The 18,577-nt window shown below is 52.5% G+C and overlaps 7 protein-coding genes across 7 annotated transcripts; 3 read left to right on the top strand and 4 right to left on the bottom strand.

Moving 5' to 3' along the window:
- Positions 1–484: 484 nt before the first annotated feature.
- P153DRAFT_434844 (MFS multidrug transporter-like protein) lies at positions 485–2,306 on the bottom strand (the record flags this gene model as incomplete). The annotated part of the gene is made up of 5 exons (XM_033673110.1): positions 485–1,397; positions 1,443–1,726; positions 1,776–2,022; positions 2,070–2,214; positions 2,273–2,306. The coding sequence occupies 5 exons, from the start codon at positions 2,304–2,306 to the stop codon at positions 485–487; spliced, it is 1,623 nt and encodes a 540-aa protein (XP_033519576.1).
- Positions 2,307–3,483: 1,177 nt separating this feature from the next.
- P153DRAFT_426165 (ATP-dependent protease La) lies at positions 3,484–7,407 on the top strand. The gene is made up of 2 exons (XM_033672592.1): positions 3,484–6,773; positions 6,830–7,407. Exons 1-2 carry the CDS (start codon positions 3,663–3,665, stop codon positions 7,025–7,027), a joined length of 3,309 nt encoding a protein of 1,102 aa, XP_033519575.1. The 5' UTR covers positions 3,484–3,662; the 3' UTR covers positions 7,028–7,407.
- A 10-nt stretch (positions 7,408–7,417) lies between these two features.
- P153DRAFT_122196 (uncharacterized protein) lies at positions 7,418–8,601 on the bottom strand. Its single transcript, XM_033661981.1, has one exon. It carries the CDS (start codon positions 8,365–8,367, stop codon positions 7,750–7,752), a length of 618 nt encoding a protein of 205 aa, XP_033519574.1. The 5' UTR covers positions 8,368–8,601; the 3' UTR covers positions 7,418–7,749.
- A 619-nt stretch (positions 8,602–9,220) lies between these two features.
- P153DRAFT_349549 (uncharacterized protein) lies at positions 9,221–12,782 on the top strand (the record flags this gene model as incomplete). Its single annotated transcript, XM_033666252.1, has 3 exons — positions 9,221–9,469; positions 9,554–10,813; positions 10,883–12,782. 3 exons carry the CDS (start codon positions 9,221–9,223, stop codon positions 12,344–12,346), a joined length of 2,973 nt encoding a protein of 990 aa, XP_033519573.1. The 3' UTR covers positions 12,347–12,782.
- Positions 12,783–13,038: 256 nt separating this feature from the next.
- On the bottom strand, positions 13,039–14,911 carry P153DRAFT_400660 (uncharacterized protein). Its single transcript, XM_033671844.1, has 2 exons — positions 14,119–14,911; positions 13,039–14,054 (listed from the first exon to the last, which is right to left on the bottom strand). The coding sequence occupies exons 1-2, from the start codon at positions 14,631–14,633 to the stop codon at positions 13,475–13,477; spliced, it is 1,095 nt and encodes a 364-aa protein (XP_033519572.1). The 5' UTR covers positions 14,634–14,911; the 3' UTR covers positions 13,039–13,474.
- A 40-nt stretch (positions 14,912–14,951) lies between these two features.
- On the top strand, positions 14,952–16,610 carry P153DRAFT_349548 (queuine tRNA-ribosyltransferase; the record flags this gene model as incomplete). The annotated part of the gene is made up of 8 exons (XM_033666251.1): positions 14,952–15,077; positions 15,128–15,285; positions 15,336–15,418; positions 15,474–15,483; positions 15,540–15,623; positions 15,677–16,055; positions 16,105–16,182; positions 16,233–16,610. Exons 1-8 carry the CDS (start codon positions 15,021–15,023, stop codon positions 16,608–16,610), a joined length of 1,227 nt encoding a protein of 408 aa, XP_033519571.1. The 5' UTR covers positions 14,952–15,020.
- A 40-nt stretch (positions 16,611–16,650) lies between these two features.
- Positions 16,651–18,287, bottom strand: P153DRAFT_370497 (short chain dehydrogenase). The gene is made up of 2 exons (XM_033669054.1): positions 17,732–18,287; positions 16,651–17,666 (listed from the first exon to the last, which is right to left on the bottom strand). The coding sequence occupies exons 1-2, from the start codon at positions 17,787–17,789 to the stop codon at positions 16,870–16,872; spliced, it is 855 nt and encodes a 284-aa protein (XP_033519570.1). The 5' UTR covers positions 17,790–18,287; the 3' UTR covers positions 16,651–16,869.
- Between the last annotated feature and the right edge of the window lie 290 nt (positions 18,288–18,577).

Genomic DNA, 18,577 nt, shown 5'->3' with positions numbered 1-18,577 from the left:
GAAATAATCTTTTAAATTTTAGTTAAGTTACTCTTTGTTTAGCTTATTATTTTAGTGTTATAGATTTCTTCTGTATTAGATTCTTTGGTAATACTAATACGTACTCTGTTGCTTTTTCTTTTTTAATTATTAATCTGTTATAATTAGTGTAGCTTTAGTACTGCTCTTCTAGAAATTTTATAATTCAAAATTCAAAGATAAAAACGTGTAGCACAAATAAAAACAAGAATTATTACTTCTGTACTCATCCCCTAGTCCGCTGCAATAAATTCGCTAATCTTGGACCCGCTATTAGCCAGTTTGAACCCGTTAGCAAGTTGGTGTTATGTCCCAGGTTCGGGTTCTTTCAGTGCAAAGCTTTGATTTTGATGTTTTTTAGACCTGTCCCACACGATCTATTGGCCAAGTCCGCGGGTTTATTCCAGCGGACCATGGGATATTACAGTCTTATAATGTTAGAACAAGATATCGCTATTTTGCAGCTTCAAACCTCTCTCTGTTCCTGAGTCTTTTCCCTAGCCTCCGCACGATCAAAGGTAGAGTCTAACATAAAAGGACTCCTTGCTCGAATTTGCCGACCCTTGATTAACAGCACAACAGGAACCGCACTAAGTGCGAGCCCTATAAAACCAAGCAAGCTACCAGCCCAGCCGTAGCCGAGATTGTTGAACATGGAATACGAGGCAAACGGCAGGAATGCGCCAAAGGCATTCCGGCCAAGCGAGGCCGCTGAGAGCGCGGAACCAGCGTATTTCTCGTAAGCATCGGTGAGGTAGTTGACTACCCCCATGTAGATCGAGAAGAGACCCACACCAGCAATACAAATTCCACTCGCAGGTACAATCCAGTGTACTTCTGGTCTTGAACTCCAGCCATACATAAACAGTCCGGCTGTGAAGAGTAGCGATCCGGGAATGCTAGTGTACAGTCGAGCTTCTGGGATCGGCTTGCCAGGCATTTCAGTATTCTTGGAGGCTGTGCGCAGATATAGCCAATCCTGCAGCGGATTGAATAGAGCACCGATCAGAGCACCTATGGTAATAGCAAGCTGTACGAGTCCAGTCTGCATATCGTTCCAGCCGTAGCTATCGCCAAACGTTTGGACCACGGAAGAAAAGAAGATATAGAGAATTCCCCAAGCGAAACTGATCCATAGGGTGAAACACATAACCACGGGTTCAGTAAGCAGCATCTTTGTAGGTCTCATAAACGAAGTTTTCAGTAGCTCTGCAATCGATGGCTTGTCGAATTCGGACTCTGCGTAGATTTGTCGGCTTGATTCCTTGCGAAGCTTCTTGGCGCGTTTTTCGAGAATCACATCCCCACGTGTTTCCTTAAGAATGATGTAGAATATGGGAATCAACACCGCATTGAAAATTATCTGGACATAGTAAATCCTAGACCACGTTAGCAAGAGAAGTCTTCCTAGTAATGGAACATACCATCGCCACGGCGCCTGCAAACCACTGTTGGGCTTGTGGATCTGAACAACAGCACTGCCGATAAACGGACCAAGAGCGATCCCGGCTACGCCTGTAAACCCATAAAGCGCCATAGGCAAACTCCGCGCTTGGTGCCCTTTCCAAATATCACTAATGCTGCCTCCGGCTATGTTGCCTGCGACTGAAGATGCTCCGCCGCCAATGATTCGTGTCACAACTATGGTTGCAAAGTTCTCTGCAAAAGCTGAACCGAAAAGGGAAAGCTCAAGTACGATATAGGCAACCTTGCTCAGTATCAGCGGGTCGTTGAAAGTAGTAGCAGGCTATACGCACAAAGTAGCCGGGCATGCGACCAGAGGATTCCGTAAGCGGCACGAAGACAAGGGGAAATATCGCAGCTCCCAGGTTCCAACTACAAGTTGCCCAAGCAAGGTTAGGAAACGGCTCATTTTGAACATTGAACGTAGCAGCCATGTAATCATTTCCAGAACCGTACGAGCCGGCTGGCAGCCCTGTCAAGAGGGTTATGATGCAGACAGTGATGGTGATCAGCCACTTGTGGGTAGGAGACCAATTGAATCTGTCCTGGATAAGTCAATTATCACAAAAGTAACTGTTGAGCCGTACGGATTGTCGGGATCGTCTGGTCCATTCCAGCTATGAAGTTCGACCTCCTTGCCATCCTTGTTGGGTATCTCTGTGTTGCATTCCGAAGGTCGACGATGGTACTCGGCAGTGCTGGAAGACGAGCTTTCTGCTGCGTGTGTATGCTCTGTTGAAGGATTAATTAACAAAGTACCTAGACGCCTGAGAACGTCAGTGTCTTATACCTTTTGCTTGATTCAGGGAGACCGTTGTTGACATCATCACGTTCTCGAGCAAGAGTGATTCGAATCGAAGACAAAACTCGCAAATGGACAAGATAGCGTGGCAATGGGAAATATAAGTCTACTGAAAATTGACTAGAAATTAAGATTGATGTACAGTATGACCTCATGGCACACTAAGATGGAGGTTCAAGTGGATACAACACCCAGTGACGGTTGTGCGTAACCAACCAATTGTACCAGAAAAGGAGATCTAAGACAACGCCGTGATGTCTCATGAACCGGACACATCCGTCCGGCTTAAACTCTGGCTCTTGCGTAGAGCCTCAACTGGCCTGATCCGCGGCTAGCGCCTGCTAAGTCTCATCTCTAACTTCTTGCAGCTCAGTCTAAGATCTGAGCCAATAAGCCGACGGCATGAGATTTTCGCAAATGCGTCCGCCGCATAATTTAAGCATGCGGCTATTGATCCAGAAGCTTTAAACTTACGCTAGCGTTGAGATAGGAGTAGGAGATCGCAGGAATTTTGTGGCTTGCAAATCATGAAGCGTTATTCCTTAAGATAACGCTGTGGAGACTTACCAGGTGTAGAGAGACTTGTCGTGGCTTTCCAAATGCGGCAACGCAATGATGAATAACGTTATGTAGCCAAACCGGATGGACCTGTAGACTCATTCCAGGGGCGGCCATAACCGAAATCACAACATCGACTTGAAAGGTGGTTAGCCTCGTAAGTCCGTGCATCGATAGTGTACGTTCATACGCATCGTGTGTGCAAGCACGCGACGCAACGCGGCACGACGTGCCCTTTCTGGACTTCGGTATCCGACGTGGTGAATGTACGTTCGTGTGAACACTATCGTGCTCAAGTCGCACGTCCCTGCTGTCCAACTGATACTCGAGGGTTTGATTAGTCGGGATATTCATTGATAGATGCGGGTGCGGCTCCACCCAGTTTTGCTTGTACATGATACGCTTTTCAAAGTAGAGATAGCACTTGCTGACGCACAGACATGGACTCGGAGCACATTGTTGTTTCTTGTCGTTGAGACGTTTTTGTGCTTTGTCAGGCGGTAGGAGACTTGGAATGGTTCAGGACGGAGGGATGGAAGGTCGGAGAAGACATCGGAGGCAATGCTCGCATGCCGAGGTTCTCCCGTGGAGCTTGGGGCTCTCGATGATGTCGAGACTCGATGGCTGCTGAGCAATCCGCCCGCCACAGCAACCGCATATACACGCTCACGACGCACACGTCTGGCTGCCAATCGCACTTCCTACTACCCGGTCGAGGCAGTGCAGGCGCCCTCATCAATCCCAGCTGTGTCTATCCTCTTTCCACACAGTCAAGCATCACAGCCTGCGACAGTCGCGCCTGCCATATATACCCCCCAGCATGCTGCACGGACAAAACTTACCATGGCGGGTTGCCCTTCGCCAGGCTTCGTGTTCCAGTGCGAGGCTCGCCACATCCCGCGCCTCGTCGCGCTTTCTCCCCGCGCAATGCACTGCGTCCCGCGTAACTCGACATGCTCTCCGCTGTCCGTCGCCGCCCGCCGCACTGTTCGCCTCTCGCAGCTTCTCCACATCACTGAGCAGGCGGAAAGAACGAGACCCCAAGGCGCCGCCGCCTGAGCCGCTGGAAGAGGCGAAAGAGGGGGAGACAGACGAGTCTAAGAAGCTCAAGGAGCACGAAGGGGCTGAGGGCGTGGAGGCCAAGGTCAAGGCATCTGAGCCAGTCCCCCCAAAATCCACGTCTGGGCGGGGCAGTGCAGCAGGAGGAGATGGCTCATCAGGGTCTGGTGGGGATGGCGGTGGCAAGAAGCGCAAGGGTTCTGAACGGTCACTCGTCAAGCCTGCAATTCCAGATGTCTATCCACAGGTCATGGCCATTCCCCTCGCCAGGCGGCCGCTCTTCCCAGGCTTCTACAAGGCCATCACCATACGAGACAGGGAGGTCGGACAGGCAATCGCCGACATGGTCAAGCGAGGCCAGCCGTACATCGGTGCCTTTATGTTCAAGGACGATGCCGCCGACAAGGATGTCATCGACGATCCTAGCGAGGTCTACGACGTGGGTACCTTCTGCCAGGTCACCAGCGCGTTCCCAGTCGGCTCGGAAGACAATTTCGCCATGACGTGCGTTCTCTATCCCCATCGTCGAATCAAGATGACGGGGCTCAAGACGCCGAGTGGAGAGAAGGCCCAGATGGCCACAGTAGAGGAAGTATCAATGGCCGAGAACACTCCGGATGAGGCCGCGGTGAAAGAGGTGACAACGGACCAGGCTAAGGGAGACGTTGTGGCGAGTTTCGAGGAGAGCAGTGATGAAGCAAAAGCATCGCAAGAACACGAAGCTATGACCATTCTCAGAGATCGCAAGGTCAGCATCGCCGATGTCGAAAATCTTGTCGAAGAACCTTTTGATGTCAAGTCCAACAAGACGATCCAAGTGCTTGTCAACGAGATCGTCAACACGTTCAAGGGCGTTGCGCTGCTGAATCCCCTGTTTCGCGACCACGTGTCGACCTTCTCCGTGCACACAAACATGAATGTTAGCGAAGACCCTGTCAAGCTGGCCGATTTTGCAGCTGCAGTTGCGCAAGCCGAATCCCACGAGCTGCAGTCAGCGCTCGAGGAGATGGATGTTGAAAAGCGACTGAGCAAATCCCTGGAAGTACTCAAGAAGGAGCTCATGAGTGCCGAACTGCAAAAGAAGGTTTCTGACGACGTCAACGCAAGGGTGTCCAAGAAGCATCGCGAGTTCATTCTTATGGAGCAGATGAAGGGCATCAAACGCGAGCTTGGCATTGAATCTGATGGCAAGGATAAGCTGATCGAGAAGTTCAACGAAAAGGCCAATAAGCTCGCCATGCCTGAGCCTGTGAGGAAGGTCTTTGAGGAGGAAATGAGTAAGCTCTCTGGTCTTGAGCCCAGTGGGTCAGAGTTCAATGTAACCCGGAACTACCTTGACTGGCTGACCCAATTACCTTGGGGCTTGAGCAGCGCGGAGAACTTCGGCATCAAACACGCCCGCGATGTCTTGGATGAGGATCACTATGGACTTAAAGACGTCAAGGACAGGATTTTGGAGTTCATTGCCGTTGGCAAGCTTCGGGGCACGGTCGAAGGCAAGATCCTGTGCTTCGTTGGCCCTCCTGGTGTGGGCAAAACTTCGATTGGTAAATCTATTGCCAGAGCCCTGAACCGCCAGTACTATCGATTCAGCGTCGGTGGTATGTATGACGTGGCAGAAATCAAAGGACACCGAAGAACCTACGTGGGCGCGTTACCTGGCCGTATCATCCAGGCGCTAAAGAAGTGCCAAACAGAGAACCCGCTTGTTTTGATCGATGAGATTGATAAAATCGGGCGGAACAGCAATCACGGCGACCCCGCAGCTGCATTGCTAGAACTTCTGGACCCAGAACAGAACAACAGTTTCCTCGACCACTATCTAGACGTGCCCGTGGATTTGTCAAAGGTTCTGTTTGTTTGCACAGCCAACATGGCAGACACCATTCCTCAACCACTTCTCGACCGCATGGAGGTGATTGAGTTGTCTGGCTATGTTGCGGATGAGAAGATTGCCATCGCAGAGAAATATCTAGCGCCAGTGGCTAAAGAGATGAGTGGTCTCAAAGATGCCGACGTTGTACTCGAGAAAGACGGTATTGTAGAGTTGATCAACAAGTACTGCCGAGAGTCTGGCGTTCGCAACTTGAAGAAGCAAATCGAAAAGGTGTACCGCAAGTCGGCACTGAAGATTGTGAATGAAGTTGGCGAAGATGCTTTACCAGAGTCGGAGGCGCTCACCAGCGAGGGTAAGGCTGCACAGAAAGAATCCGAGCAGGATCATAGCGATACGAAAGAGACGCCTAGCGACATTGAGAAGCAAACGACGGAGAAACCCCGCGTGGCACTCAAGGTACCTGACCACGTGCATGTATCCATCACCAAAGACAACCTCAAGGACTACGTCGGTCCACCCATCTTCACCTCTGACAGATTATATGATGTCACACCTCCTGGTGTTGCCATGGGTCTGGCGTGGACGTCGATGGGCGGCTCTGCCCTCTACATCGAGTCTATTCTTCAAAATGCGCTGACAAGCTCTTCGCATCCCGGTCTCGAGCGCACCGGCTCATTGCGAGACGTGATGAAGGAGTCAACCGGCGTTGCCTACTCGTTTGCCAAGAGTGTTCTTGCCCGTGAATTCCCCAAGAACAAGTTCTTCGAGCATGCTAGGATACATTTGCATTGCCCCGAGGGCGCAGTACCCAAGGACGGGCCTAGTGCGGGTATCACCATGGCGTCGAGTTTGCTGGGTCTAGCACTAAACACGGAGGTCAAGGAAGGTGTGGCTATGACGGGCGAATTGACGCTCACTGGCAAAGTATTGAGGATCGGGGGTCTGAGGGAGAAGACAGTAGCGGCGAGAAGAGCAGGTGCAAAGATGGTCATTTTCCCGCACGACAATACGAGTGATTGGCTAGAGCTACCAGAGGTACGTGAGGTTGATGGACATGAGTATTGAAGTTTGCAACGCTAACTTGTGCCTAGAACATCAAAGAAGGGATCGAAGGCCGGCCTGTGGCGTGGTACCACGAAGTCTTTGATCTAGTGTTCCCGGGCCTCGACAAGGACAGTGCGAGCAAGCTATGGGACAAGGAGCTCAAGAGCAAGAAGGGGGATCGCAAAAAGAAAGAGCAAAAGAGAAAAGAGGAAGAGGAGGAAGAGTCTGGTGAAGATGATGATTGAGCGATATAGACGTGTATAGTATTTTGGTGTATACAGCGCATCTCCTGGCGTTTTTGCATTTGCAAGCTATTGCTGGTGCATGGCTGTCACGATGTTGGAATATGGATCTCGACTCTAGAGCACGTGGCATGGTGGCATTTCTGTACGTGGTGTATGTATAATAAATTCTGCCAACGTGGTGTGATTCGCTGCGCTTACCTCGCTACGGCGCGCTGAGACGAGCGTGAACGCGGTTGACGTGTCGACGCCAGGGGCGAGGACAACGCATACCATGGCCTGAGGAGGGATGATGATGCGAACACGAGGGAGCGAATGACGGCTGCAGATGAGCAGGAGGCTGGTGTTGTCCATGCAAGTAAAGATGGTTCTGTTGACGATGCAAATTAGATTGTTCAGATTGTTCGTTCGCAAGATGACATTGGCAATGTGAGTGTGGGAAGCGCTGTGTAGTGAGGCTTGTGAAGGGTGGTGGTGGATTGGGGTCAGGCTGTTCTACAGAGCGAGTTCAAGACGTCCCTGTCAACTCACGACCGACTTGGGTGTATGAAACTTGGGTCTGCTCTCGCTCGGCCACGCAGGCCTTGGCAGGTGGCCGTGCATGCTATCGTGACAGGAACGTTGTCTGTACGACGGGATGAAGCTAACGGGGGCTCTATGCGCCTGCGTACCGCGAGGTGCAGATTGTCGGTTGGAGAAGGGTTTAGCTCGCGGGTGCGCCGGGTCTACTGAATGCGGGCCCAATGGAGGGGCGCAGAGGCAAAGTCCTGGCTCGTCAAAAGTGCTGGGAATGGGGTTGGAGACGTGTTGAATGTATGGAGATTGTGCTGCAAAGGGCACGTCGGCGCCGACGATGCTGTCAGCTTGAACAGGTGTTGGCCTGCCATGCGTGGGCTTTTGTGCGACACACACCGCTTGTTCATGCTGCGCCAGCGGAGGGCAAAAGGTCTCTGTGATTCACGATTTGGTGCATGGCTGCACACGTCTGCACGTCTGTCCAATGTAAGGCGTGTCGGTTGACCGCTCTGCAGAGGGCAAGACAACCCTGGTGCGGCACTTGGGGAATTGGTCTCTCCCGCTGGCATTGTCTCTGCTCGTCTCCCTCCTTCTCCAGCCGCCTGTGTGACTCCTTTTGGTTTTTGCTGCCTGCGCTTGCTCGTTTGTTGGTGTTGGGAGCATTGCAGGGCTGTGCCGCCGCGTGATTGGACGCCGGGATTATTCGCATCACATCTCACAACGGCCGCCGCGAATTCGCCCTCGCCTCGTCGCCTGTCCGCCCGCCCTCGTTGATCAGCCTGCTGGTGTGCAGCCTGTTGAGCCTCGGTGGAATCACTGCGCGTCATTGCTAATTGTCCCGCTGCATTCTGTTGAGACTTGATTGGCACATTAGGCGGCAGGGCGCGCGCAGGGCATTGGTGCTTGGGCGTCAATAATTGTGCGGGATATCACGGGTGTAGTGGGCGAATTCGACTTTCTGGCCACGCAGAGATTCTGAAGTGCAGACTCTGTTTTTCACGCGAGAAAAGAGGCAACGGGAAAAAACATGCACACGGGCAGCGACGCGGCACACAGACTATGAGCCAGTAGATGCATCGACGCAACGAAGCCACCGTTACACGACGACGACACAGCATGACGACGGCGCCAACGCGATAGCACCAGCCCAATCACCGAGCACCGCCGCTGCAGCACGCCGTTGCTTTTGTTCGCCGTCGAGCGAGGCCGGAGGAATAAGAGGGCCGGGCTGCCAGGAGCGAGACGACACATCGCGCCGCTCGCAGCGGTGCGGGTGCGACGATTGCGAGGCCAGCCATGTCCCAGGCGCCGTTGGCCGACCACGGCGCGGCGAGTCGCGACCGGAGCCGGCAGCGCGCGCGGGCAGAGGTCAACGAGCACCGCAGCATGTGGACCCGCCTGAGCCTGCAGAAGTTTGGCCTGTGGCTGAAGCGCGACGACGACACGGCCCCGCCACACGTCAAGGCCGCGCACGGCAAGGGGACGGGCATGTGGAATGGCAGTGGGCACGGGAACGGCAAGCACGAGGCGGGTGAGTCGCCCAAAGAGAAGGAGCCCAGGGAGAAGGAGAAGGAGAAGGAGAAGGAGCCCGTGCGGCCCTTTTCCAGCGGCGGCCTGCTGTCGAGGCGAGGCAGCCGCAAGGTGGTGCCCGGCCTGCCGCGCCCGCTGACGTTCAAGCGCATGCAGAGCGAGAAGAGGGACCGCCTGCTCGAGGTGCCCGCCGAAGCAGAGCAGCGCCGCCCCTCGTCCGCCGACGACCACAAGCCGTCCATGGTGGCCAAGCGCAGCCTCTCCCCGCCGCCCATGTCGCTGCCGTCCGTGTCGGCGCCCGACGTCCTCAGTCTGTTTACCACCAACGACCAGCCGCCGAAGCAGGAGCGGGAGCAGGAGCAGACGCAGGCACAGGCACAGGCACCGACACCGACACCGGTGCACGTGCGAGATGAGAGTGACAATGACGACAATCACGCTCGGGACCACCACGACCGCCACCACGACCACCATCGCGACCAGCAGCACACGATTGGCGGCGGCCCCGACTCCAACATACCCGCGGGCGCGCGCCAGGTCGACTACGGCCCGGACGATAGCGTCGACTACCTCTCCGCCGGTGAACCCCACCCCCACCCCCTCGACATCGACATCGCCGACGCCGACGCCTACTCGGAGCCCGACTCGCACCACTCGGCCTCGCAAGTCGACGACACGCAACTGCAGGAGGAGCTGGAAGCAAAGTGGATCCTCAACCTCAGCATGCACTTCCGCGACCTGTCTGACCGCGAAAAGTTCTTCATCACCTACGCAGAGGAGCCCACCAAGTGGCGGAGAGTCACCGTATCCTGCGACTACCGCGAGCTGGAGCCCGAGTCGCTCGAGTCGGATCTCAAGTCGCTGCACTACCAACGCGACAAGAGCACCAGAATCTACGAAGCCATCCGCGATTCACTCCTAGACATACAGTTCTACGACACCGTCACCAACCTCAAGCTCCAGACCACCGACGGCCGCCTGCACGTGCACGTCACCGAAGACGTCAACGAGATCATACCCTACCCCTCCACATCCGCCATCCAACACCTCGAGTACAAGTGTTTCCGCGAGAATGAAATCTCCTTCGACTCGCACATCTCGGGCTTCGTGTACAAGGTCGCGGTTGGCGACAAAGTCTTCATCAAGAAGGAGATTCCCGGCCCGGACGCCGTCGACGAGTTCCTCTACGAGATCAACGCGCTGTTGAGCCTGCAGGACTCCCAATCAGTCATCAAGTTCGAGGGCATCATTGTAGACGAAAAGAACGAGCTGATCAAAGGCCTGTTGATCAGCTACGCCGAACAGGGCGCCCTGGTGGACATGATCTACGACTACAAACACTCCGACCAGCTGCTTTGGCATCGTCGTGAACGTTGGGCCCGTCAAATCGTCCAGGGTCTTTCGGAGATCCACGAGGCTGGATTTGTGCAGGGTGATTTCACCCTCTCCAACATTGTTATAAATCACGACGACGACGCCAAGATCATCGACATCAATCGGCGTGGATGTCCGGTTGGATGGGAGCCGCCCGAGCTGGCCAAACTCATCGAGAGTGGACAACGCATTTCGATATACATTGGAGTCAAGTCAGATTTGTACCAGCTCGGTATGGTGCTTTGGGCTCTAGCGGAGCAGCAGGATGAACCGGAGCGCCAGGAACGGCCATTCGTGAAGACGCTCATGCGACACAACACAGACATCCCCGAGTACTTTAAGGACATCATCCGAGCATGCCTAAACGACGTTCCCCGCGAGCGACTATCCGCGAAAACACTTCTAGCCAGATTCCCACATCACAACCGAGGTACAGAGTCCAGATCGGCCGCAGGTTTGAGGGATAGCGTCTCGACACACAGAAGCGACAAAGAATACATCGATCCCGCTACCGCCGTTGGCCTCGACGACATTTCGCAACACCGCCGAGACTCAAGATCCAAGTCTTCTTTCGAAAACGTCAATATGCCGTCAACAGAGTATCCCGCATCTTCAGGCTCATACATACTACCAAACAATCACAACCCACGCGGACGGTCATTAGACGCAATGAGAGGTGGCAGCACAACCGGAAGGAGCGACTTCTCCCCATACCCCGGGCACCGATCCGTTATGTCTCTGGACGACTCCGAACTGGAGAACGAACTTGCTAGTCTTCCAGCCAGTCGAGAGACAAGATGGGAGCAAATCTACGTGGATGGCGACTTCAAGCTTGTTCAAAGAGGCGGAGCCGAACTTGATGTGCACGACTTTGTGACTCAGGACTTAAAAGATGTCTGTATTACAACGCCACCAGACGACATGGAAGCCTCGTTCATGGGCATCAAAACGTCCGAAGACACGCCACTGAACCTTTCCATGGTCACTGAACTCCAGCCAGTCACGCCTCAGTACACGCAACCCAGCCTGCTGGAACCGCAACACCAGCATCCACCTGTAGGTGGGGCGAGTAAGACAACGTTCAGCGATCGCGTGCGTCAAATGGCACAATCTCCCACTCAGGCCAATCTATTACGTGAAACAAAACACGATTACGATCACGAATTTCACGTACCTCTTCCAGCTACTCTTGCCGATCTGGAGCACGAGATTGCACTCGACTCATCTGTCTCCTCGTCATGCGCCCCGTCACAGACCAGCACTAGCTTTTCCATCTTCGATCGCCCGGAACGTAGAGCGCGAGCCAGGAGCGGCTTTTCAACTCCACAGGGCTTCCACTCCCCCTTACATCAAGATTCAGGATTTGTCGAGACGAGAAGGGCGTCTTTTGACAGCGAACAAATCCGGCTTAGCCTTGACCAGAGCATCAGAGACTTGCGAGTTTCAATGGAAGAGGAAAAGATGAACGGAAGTTTATGGAATAAGAAAGATGACACAATGTTCGGTGAGCGTGAAAGACGGAAAACGCTGGAGACTTCAATCTCGGCACCAATATCGCCAATACGAGCATCGACTTTCAAATGGCCGCCAGCAACGAGCGAAGAGCGGAACAACATCGTATCTAGTCACGATATGCAGCAAAAGCCGCTGGAAGAGAAGGTATCGAACACCACGATCCGCCCTCCTGGTTTTTCGATCCCAGAATTTCTCCACGCGGTACCGAGAACCTCTGACGGCGACAACATGTCGTCCCATGAATACACTACTTCGACTATCGACCCCTATAATTATTCGCGAGCTTTCACGCATACACAAAGACATCTTGCCCCAACACCCCACAGACGCGACGATTCGAGTAAAGGGTCAGATCTTTCCGACTACCTATCTCACGAAATTGAGTGATCACGATGATTATTATCATCATTTTTATTACCCGGCGACTTGACGACCGGAAGCAATGCGAATACCAAAAATTTCTCATATGTCCGGCGTTGGGATTGAACAGGGCACTCACCCTTTTGCTACGTTCTCCGCTCATTCTTCTCAATTTCTCTTTCGAGATCTCTGTAGTTGACACGATTTCAATTGTTACTGACCTTTAACTTTCCTTGTTCTTTCTATATCCCATTTCCAAGTCTGATTGGGTTTCTAGGCTTTTCATAGCGTGGCGCATGTGATTTTTATGTGTTTCGTAGAAATCATCTAGAGGTTGCTTTTTACTGTGTTTGACAAGCGATGGTGGGATACCATTTGATAGCGACTTATTCACGTATGAGCATTGGTTCACTATATGACTTTTGTCCCAGTATTATACGTGCACGTGAGGTTTGAAACGTAGTGAAGAGAACGTCGTTGATGAGAATTGTCTCGACTCAAGCCCTTTATTAATATATCAAAATATGTCATGCAACTGCTGGGACTATAGGGCTCTTGCAAAGTGAGATACAGATTGCAGAACATGATGAAAGCATCAAAACTTCGACGTAGCTACGTCTTCTGATTGTCGTTTTACGTTCGACGCCCAATCGTCGACTACAGCTAAATCCTCCGACTCTACGATCAAAGCTCCTGACCACATCTTTGTTGCGACGAGACTATGATCTCACTGCACATCACCATTTAGCATCAACACTATCTTGTCGGTTTGCCTATGACCATCAACTTGGCTCGAGTAATGATAGATGAGGTAATATATTCGAGAGAAAGCTCATAAACCATGTTTCGAAAAGACGAACGATTGCCAGGCCCTGAGGATCATAAAAGCATACGAGGTAGCATCACGTCATTTCAGGGGACTGATGTTTCGTCGGTCAAAAAACCCATATATCGTGTATCGACGTTCCAGGCCAGGTAGGCTCTCGTTCCTTTCTACACCGCAATCAACGTGTCCCGTCTATCTCGACAGGAGGCCCAGGTATAACATTGACACTTCGAGAGTCCATCTCCGTTGGCTTCGGGGTTGCCTCTGCTTCTGCCCTCCATTTGCCACCAAGAAAGCTCTTGTGCCCCGCATTGGTATTCCCTTCCATCTCAGGTACACTTGTATGACCCTTTCGTTGCTTCCTTCTCCGAAGTAGACAGATAATGATGGCCATACCGAGTAGGACGACTCCAATCGTGACGCCTATGCCTATTCCCGCTTTCGCGCCAGTGCTTAAGCCGGGGTCTGATGGTGGGTTTGTAGACGCTGGGGATGCGGAGGAAGAAGAGGGAGCTGGAAGTAAGAGAAGAGGCGGATGATGAAGATGAAGTGATAGACACTACACCACCGAATGAAACGCCAATTTGAGACGCCAGAGATGTTGCGTAGGCTGGGGGAAATGCGGAAAGATCGTCTAGCTCCCAGAGCACGTAGATTGGTGTCGCTTGCGCTGTACCGGCCGAGAGTACAGCCGTATTTTTAATCGTCATGGTTACACTTGTTCCAACGAGCTGGTTGGAGTCACCGCTTGTCCTGGTAGTCGTTGTAGGTCGGGTGGTAGTGATGTCGAATAGATGTGCGACACGCCCCGAGGCATCTGTTGTGGTGAAAGCCACGATGGCGGTAAATGGTGTCTTGAACTTGCTCGTGCACTTCCAAGTGTCAAAGCTGACATTGATGGTATTATCACTCGCATGATGTAAGCGGATATGGGTTGATACAGATCGACGTTTGATCTCGAGACTAAGCGTACCTGTTGCAACATGCTGCCTTCCAAAGTCTTCGAACATCACCAGACCCAGAAACACCCAAGCGCGTTTCCTCGATTGCGGCAATCGTTTGGCCATCGGGACATATGCCGGGACTGTAGGTGGGCAAAGCCCTATAGGGGTAGCACTGGGGATAGTAGGTCGCATGAGTACTAACGTCGGAGCCTAGAGCTACACCACTGTATACTGTGGAGTCGCGGTCATTCGGACGAAGCCATCTGGTCGAACAGTCTGCTGGTGGGGTAAAGATAGTAGAAAGTGGAGCTAATCCTGTAATGTTCAACTCAGTCACAACGATAGTAGTGATGAAGATTTGACTCGACATGACGAGATGCAAGCACTGCAAGTCGACGAACAAAACAATCGAGAGGAAAGTAAGAGGGTTTGTAAGAGGTGAGAAGCGCGAGAAGGCTGAGAGGCAGCCAAATGCATGAGGGGCAGCCACCTGCAGGCATGATAAACGCCACTGATGATGATACTCATGGTTCGCCGGTCGCATATCTTATTAAAGCAGCAGAACAAGTGATTTGTATATTCGAAGGAATACATGTGATAATTTGAAATTAACCCAGCACAGATGATACTTCAAAAGGACAGCTTTGAAGTGAACGGACAAGAGTAGGGCTCGCGATGTATGTAACAGAACAAAGAATGATATACTGCAGCTTCATTCGATGACTAGGTTTTGTCCATGACTGATACCTAGGACTGAGAGCATCATGGTAGACGCAGTAGAATATCTAGAGTGAATTAGTTGTTGTGTATTGGAGAGTGGAGTGAATGTGGAGAGTTGTCGAATGGGTACACGCTAAGCGAGGGGTAGCGTCAGGGTTCTTGGGTGAATTTCGCGAATCTACATCATCGGTACAGTACAACACAACACGGCATGGCACCCGTCTCAATGCCCTCAGCGCTCACATTCGAGCTGCTGGGCAAGTGTTCAGTATGTGCCTACTCGTGACGCGTGTTGTGAAACCCGACTGACACGTTCAGGTCACGAAAGCACGCGCTGCAACGCTCCATCTGCCCCATGGCCCGGTACCACTTCCCATCTTCATGCCTGTCGCGACACAGGGTTCCCTGAAGGGTCTCACTCCAGACCAACTCGAGGACCAAGGCTGTCGACTATGTCTGAACAACACGTATCATCTGTATGATGGGTCCTGCCCCCACTGCCTTGACTGTTTCTGACACGCGGGAGAGGCCTCAAGCCAGGACAGGCGACACTAGACGCGATAGGTGGTGCACACAAGCTGCAGTCATGGCCACATAACATTCTCACAGGTGACTGCCCTTCCCAGCTGGATTGTAGTCGTGGTAGCAATGCTGACTGGCGTAGATAGTGGTGGGTGGGTCATGGCTCCAACTTGATGGGCGAAAGGGCCACCGCTGACGCCGACGCCAGCTTCCAAATGGTGTCGCTACTGAAGCTCGCCAGGGTGACCGAAGAGGGCGTGCGGTTCCTGAGTCCTCACGATGGCTCTCCAATGTACGGCTCGCCTAGCATCTTGTGCGCAGTCAGATGCTAACATGCGCAACCAGGCTCCTCACCCCGGAGCACTCCATCTCCCTCCAGAACTCTATCGGCTCCGACATCATCATGCAACTTGACGACGTGATTGCCACCACCTCTCCCGACAACGCGCGCATGAAGGAAGCCATGGAGCGCTCTGTTCGCTGGCTCGATCGCTGCATCCAGGCCCACAAGTACCCCGAAAGACAAAACCTTTTCTGCATCATACAGGGAGGACTCGACCTGGACCTGAGAAGAGAGTGCACCGCCGAAATGGTCGCCAGGGATACGCCGGGTATCGCTATTGGAGGGCTGTCTGGAGGCGAGGAGAAGACTGCATACTGCAAGGTCGTCGACACGTGCACAGGGCTGCTGCCAGAGAAGAAGCCGAGATACGTCATGGGAGTCGTAAGCTAGCACACACTTCTACGCCATAGACTTTCGCTAATCATGACAGGGCTATCCCGAAGATCTGGTCGTCTCGGTTGCTCTTGGCGCCGACATGTTCGACTGCGTATGGCCAACACGGACGGCTGTAAGTACTCAATGCACTTCCCATCTCCTACGACCACTGATTTGTCTCAGCGTTTCGGCAACGCCATTACCTCTCGCGGTGTTCTTAACATTCGCAACGCCATGTATTCCGAAGACTTTCGCCCTCTTGAAGAAGGCTGCAAATGCACATGTTGCAGGCCCACGCCGGAAGGTGGTCTGGGCATCACTCGGGCCTATATCTACCACATCACCGCAAAGGAGACCGCAGGGGCTCATCTACTGACCATGCACAACGTTCACTATCAACTGAACTTGATGAGACTTGCCAGGGAGGCTATCCTCGAAGACAGATATCCACAATTCATCAAAGGATTCTTTGGGACGCTCTACGACTGGAATCGTGAAAGTTTTCCTGCGTGGGCTGTCACCGCGTTAAAGGATGTTGGCGTAGATTTGCTAGCCGATTAGAAGGGTGAATTCCAAGTCGATTCTCAGACACTCAACAACGTTCTCGCTGGCTCTGCAAATGCACGATAGAACGACATAAAGACTGCCTACTGATACAAAACTTTGATGTATAGCTAAGTAGTTTTGCAACGTCGCAAGCAAGTACTCTACTAGCTTGACAATTGCGGGTCTAGCAGTACTTGCTATCGTACGTTAGCACTACCCCTATTTTGGGTCAAGCACGCCATGCCATCATCGCCTGTTCCCATTCTTTCATGTCCTATCGTACGAACGCACCACCACCACTAGCACCCACCAAGTTGCCCGTCATCCATCCGCTTTCCGGCAAACAACAAACACCAACGATCCCTGCAACTTCCTCAAGGTACCCTGGTCGTCCACCGATCTCCTTGGCCAGTTGCATCGTCTCTTTGCTGTCAACATTCTCTCTTGCTTTCGCCAGCGGAGTCAGGTTGTTCAGTGGCTTCAACGCTTCCTTGGGTTCGTCTGGCAGTCCAGCATACAAGCCTGTATCCATGGGCCCCGGCGCAACGGCATTCACTGTACAACGCTCAGCAAGCTCGCGCGCCCAGACGCGTGTTATGGCTTCCATCGCGCCCTTTGTTCCGGCGTACGACGTCTGATAGATGAGCCCCCATGTTGTGGTTGCGGAGGAGATATTCACAATGCGGCCACTACGGTCATAAGGAAGGTAAGGAAATGCGGCCTTGATGAGCAGAACGGGCGCCTTGCAGTTTAAATTGAATGTCGCATCCCACGCATCAACGTCCAATGCATCAATTGGTTGCGCGTTTACGGTTGCCGCGTTGTTGACAATAATGTCGATTTGGAAACGGCCCTTCGAGTCTGCGAAGTGTCCCTTCGCGGCGTCGACAAGCTGTTGTGGTGCAGCAGGGTTGCTGAGATCCGCGCGCACGGCTACGGCCTTGACGTTGTATTTGGCTTCAAATGATTTCGCAAGCTTTTGGGCACGCTCATCCGAGGCTTCAGTTGCGTAGTTGATCACAACGTTGGCGCCGCGAGAGGCGAAGTGTTCAGCAAGAACTGCGCCGAAGCCTGGAAGGTGTGAGTTTGTTGTGCCGACGAAGCAGAAAACTGCAGTAGTCATGTGGAAAACATACTTCGTGAGGCACCTGTGATGATCGCAAGTTTACCATCAAAAACCCTTGGAGGAGACATGTTGAATAAGTGTAGAGGTGTAAAAAGGTTTGATTGTGTAGTTCGTAAATGAGCTTGATAGTTCGTTGAAAATCGTCAAGTGAATTTCGTTATGGCAAATCCGGGGTTCATGTATTCCCTCCGGTCGATTCAGGGTCGCAGACTTCGCTACACACGTCTTCAAGAAGTTTATAGAAAGGGTAATGATAGCCGTTGAAGTTGCGGTGTACGAGTAAATACAACGACGGAACGACCCCTCCGACGTGGCGGCGGCACGGCCAGCGTCGATACGTTTGAGAGTCAGTGGATATTCGCCACACGACAGGCCTTTGGCGGTGCCGCGAAACCCGGCATGAACTTCGTCGTCTTAGCAAGCTTCAACACAACACCTACAGAAACGGGCACAACACCCCGCTACAGCGACTGCAAAGTCTAAGAAAAGGATTACGGTCTTGCAACAAATACTGGATACTTTTGCTGTTCTGCTGATTTTGTGCGGTGTTCGTCGCATTACTTCCGGGTTTCGCGAAGCAGGCATATCCTCGATGAGTTTTTTTAACATGGTTTTAATGAACGTTGGAGTGGCTGGATGTGGATCCCGCCATCCTTCGACCCACTCCGGAAGGACCCTATATTTCGGCATATCCTACAGCGGGATGTGATCATCCGTCGCCGCACATTGTCACCGGTCCGGAAGTGGCGTGTTTGCTAACGCTCGCGTACTGTAATACACTGTAGCATCCTACATAGGAGTTGTCTTTTTCACACGAAGCGGGCAAGCAAAAGCCTGCTTACATGCCACATCCAGT

The sequence above is a fragment of the Dothidotthia symphoricarpi genome (assembly GCF_010015815.1).
Source record: "Dothidotthia symphoricarpi CBS 119687 unplaced genomic scaffold P153scaffold_21, whole genome shotgun sequence".
Classification (NCBI taxonomy): Eukaryota; Fungi; Ascomycota; class Dothideomycetes; order Pleosporales; family Dothidotthiaceae; genus Dothidotthia; species Dothidotthia symphoricarpi.
This window is presented reverse-complemented; position numbering and strand designations above follow the sequence as displayed.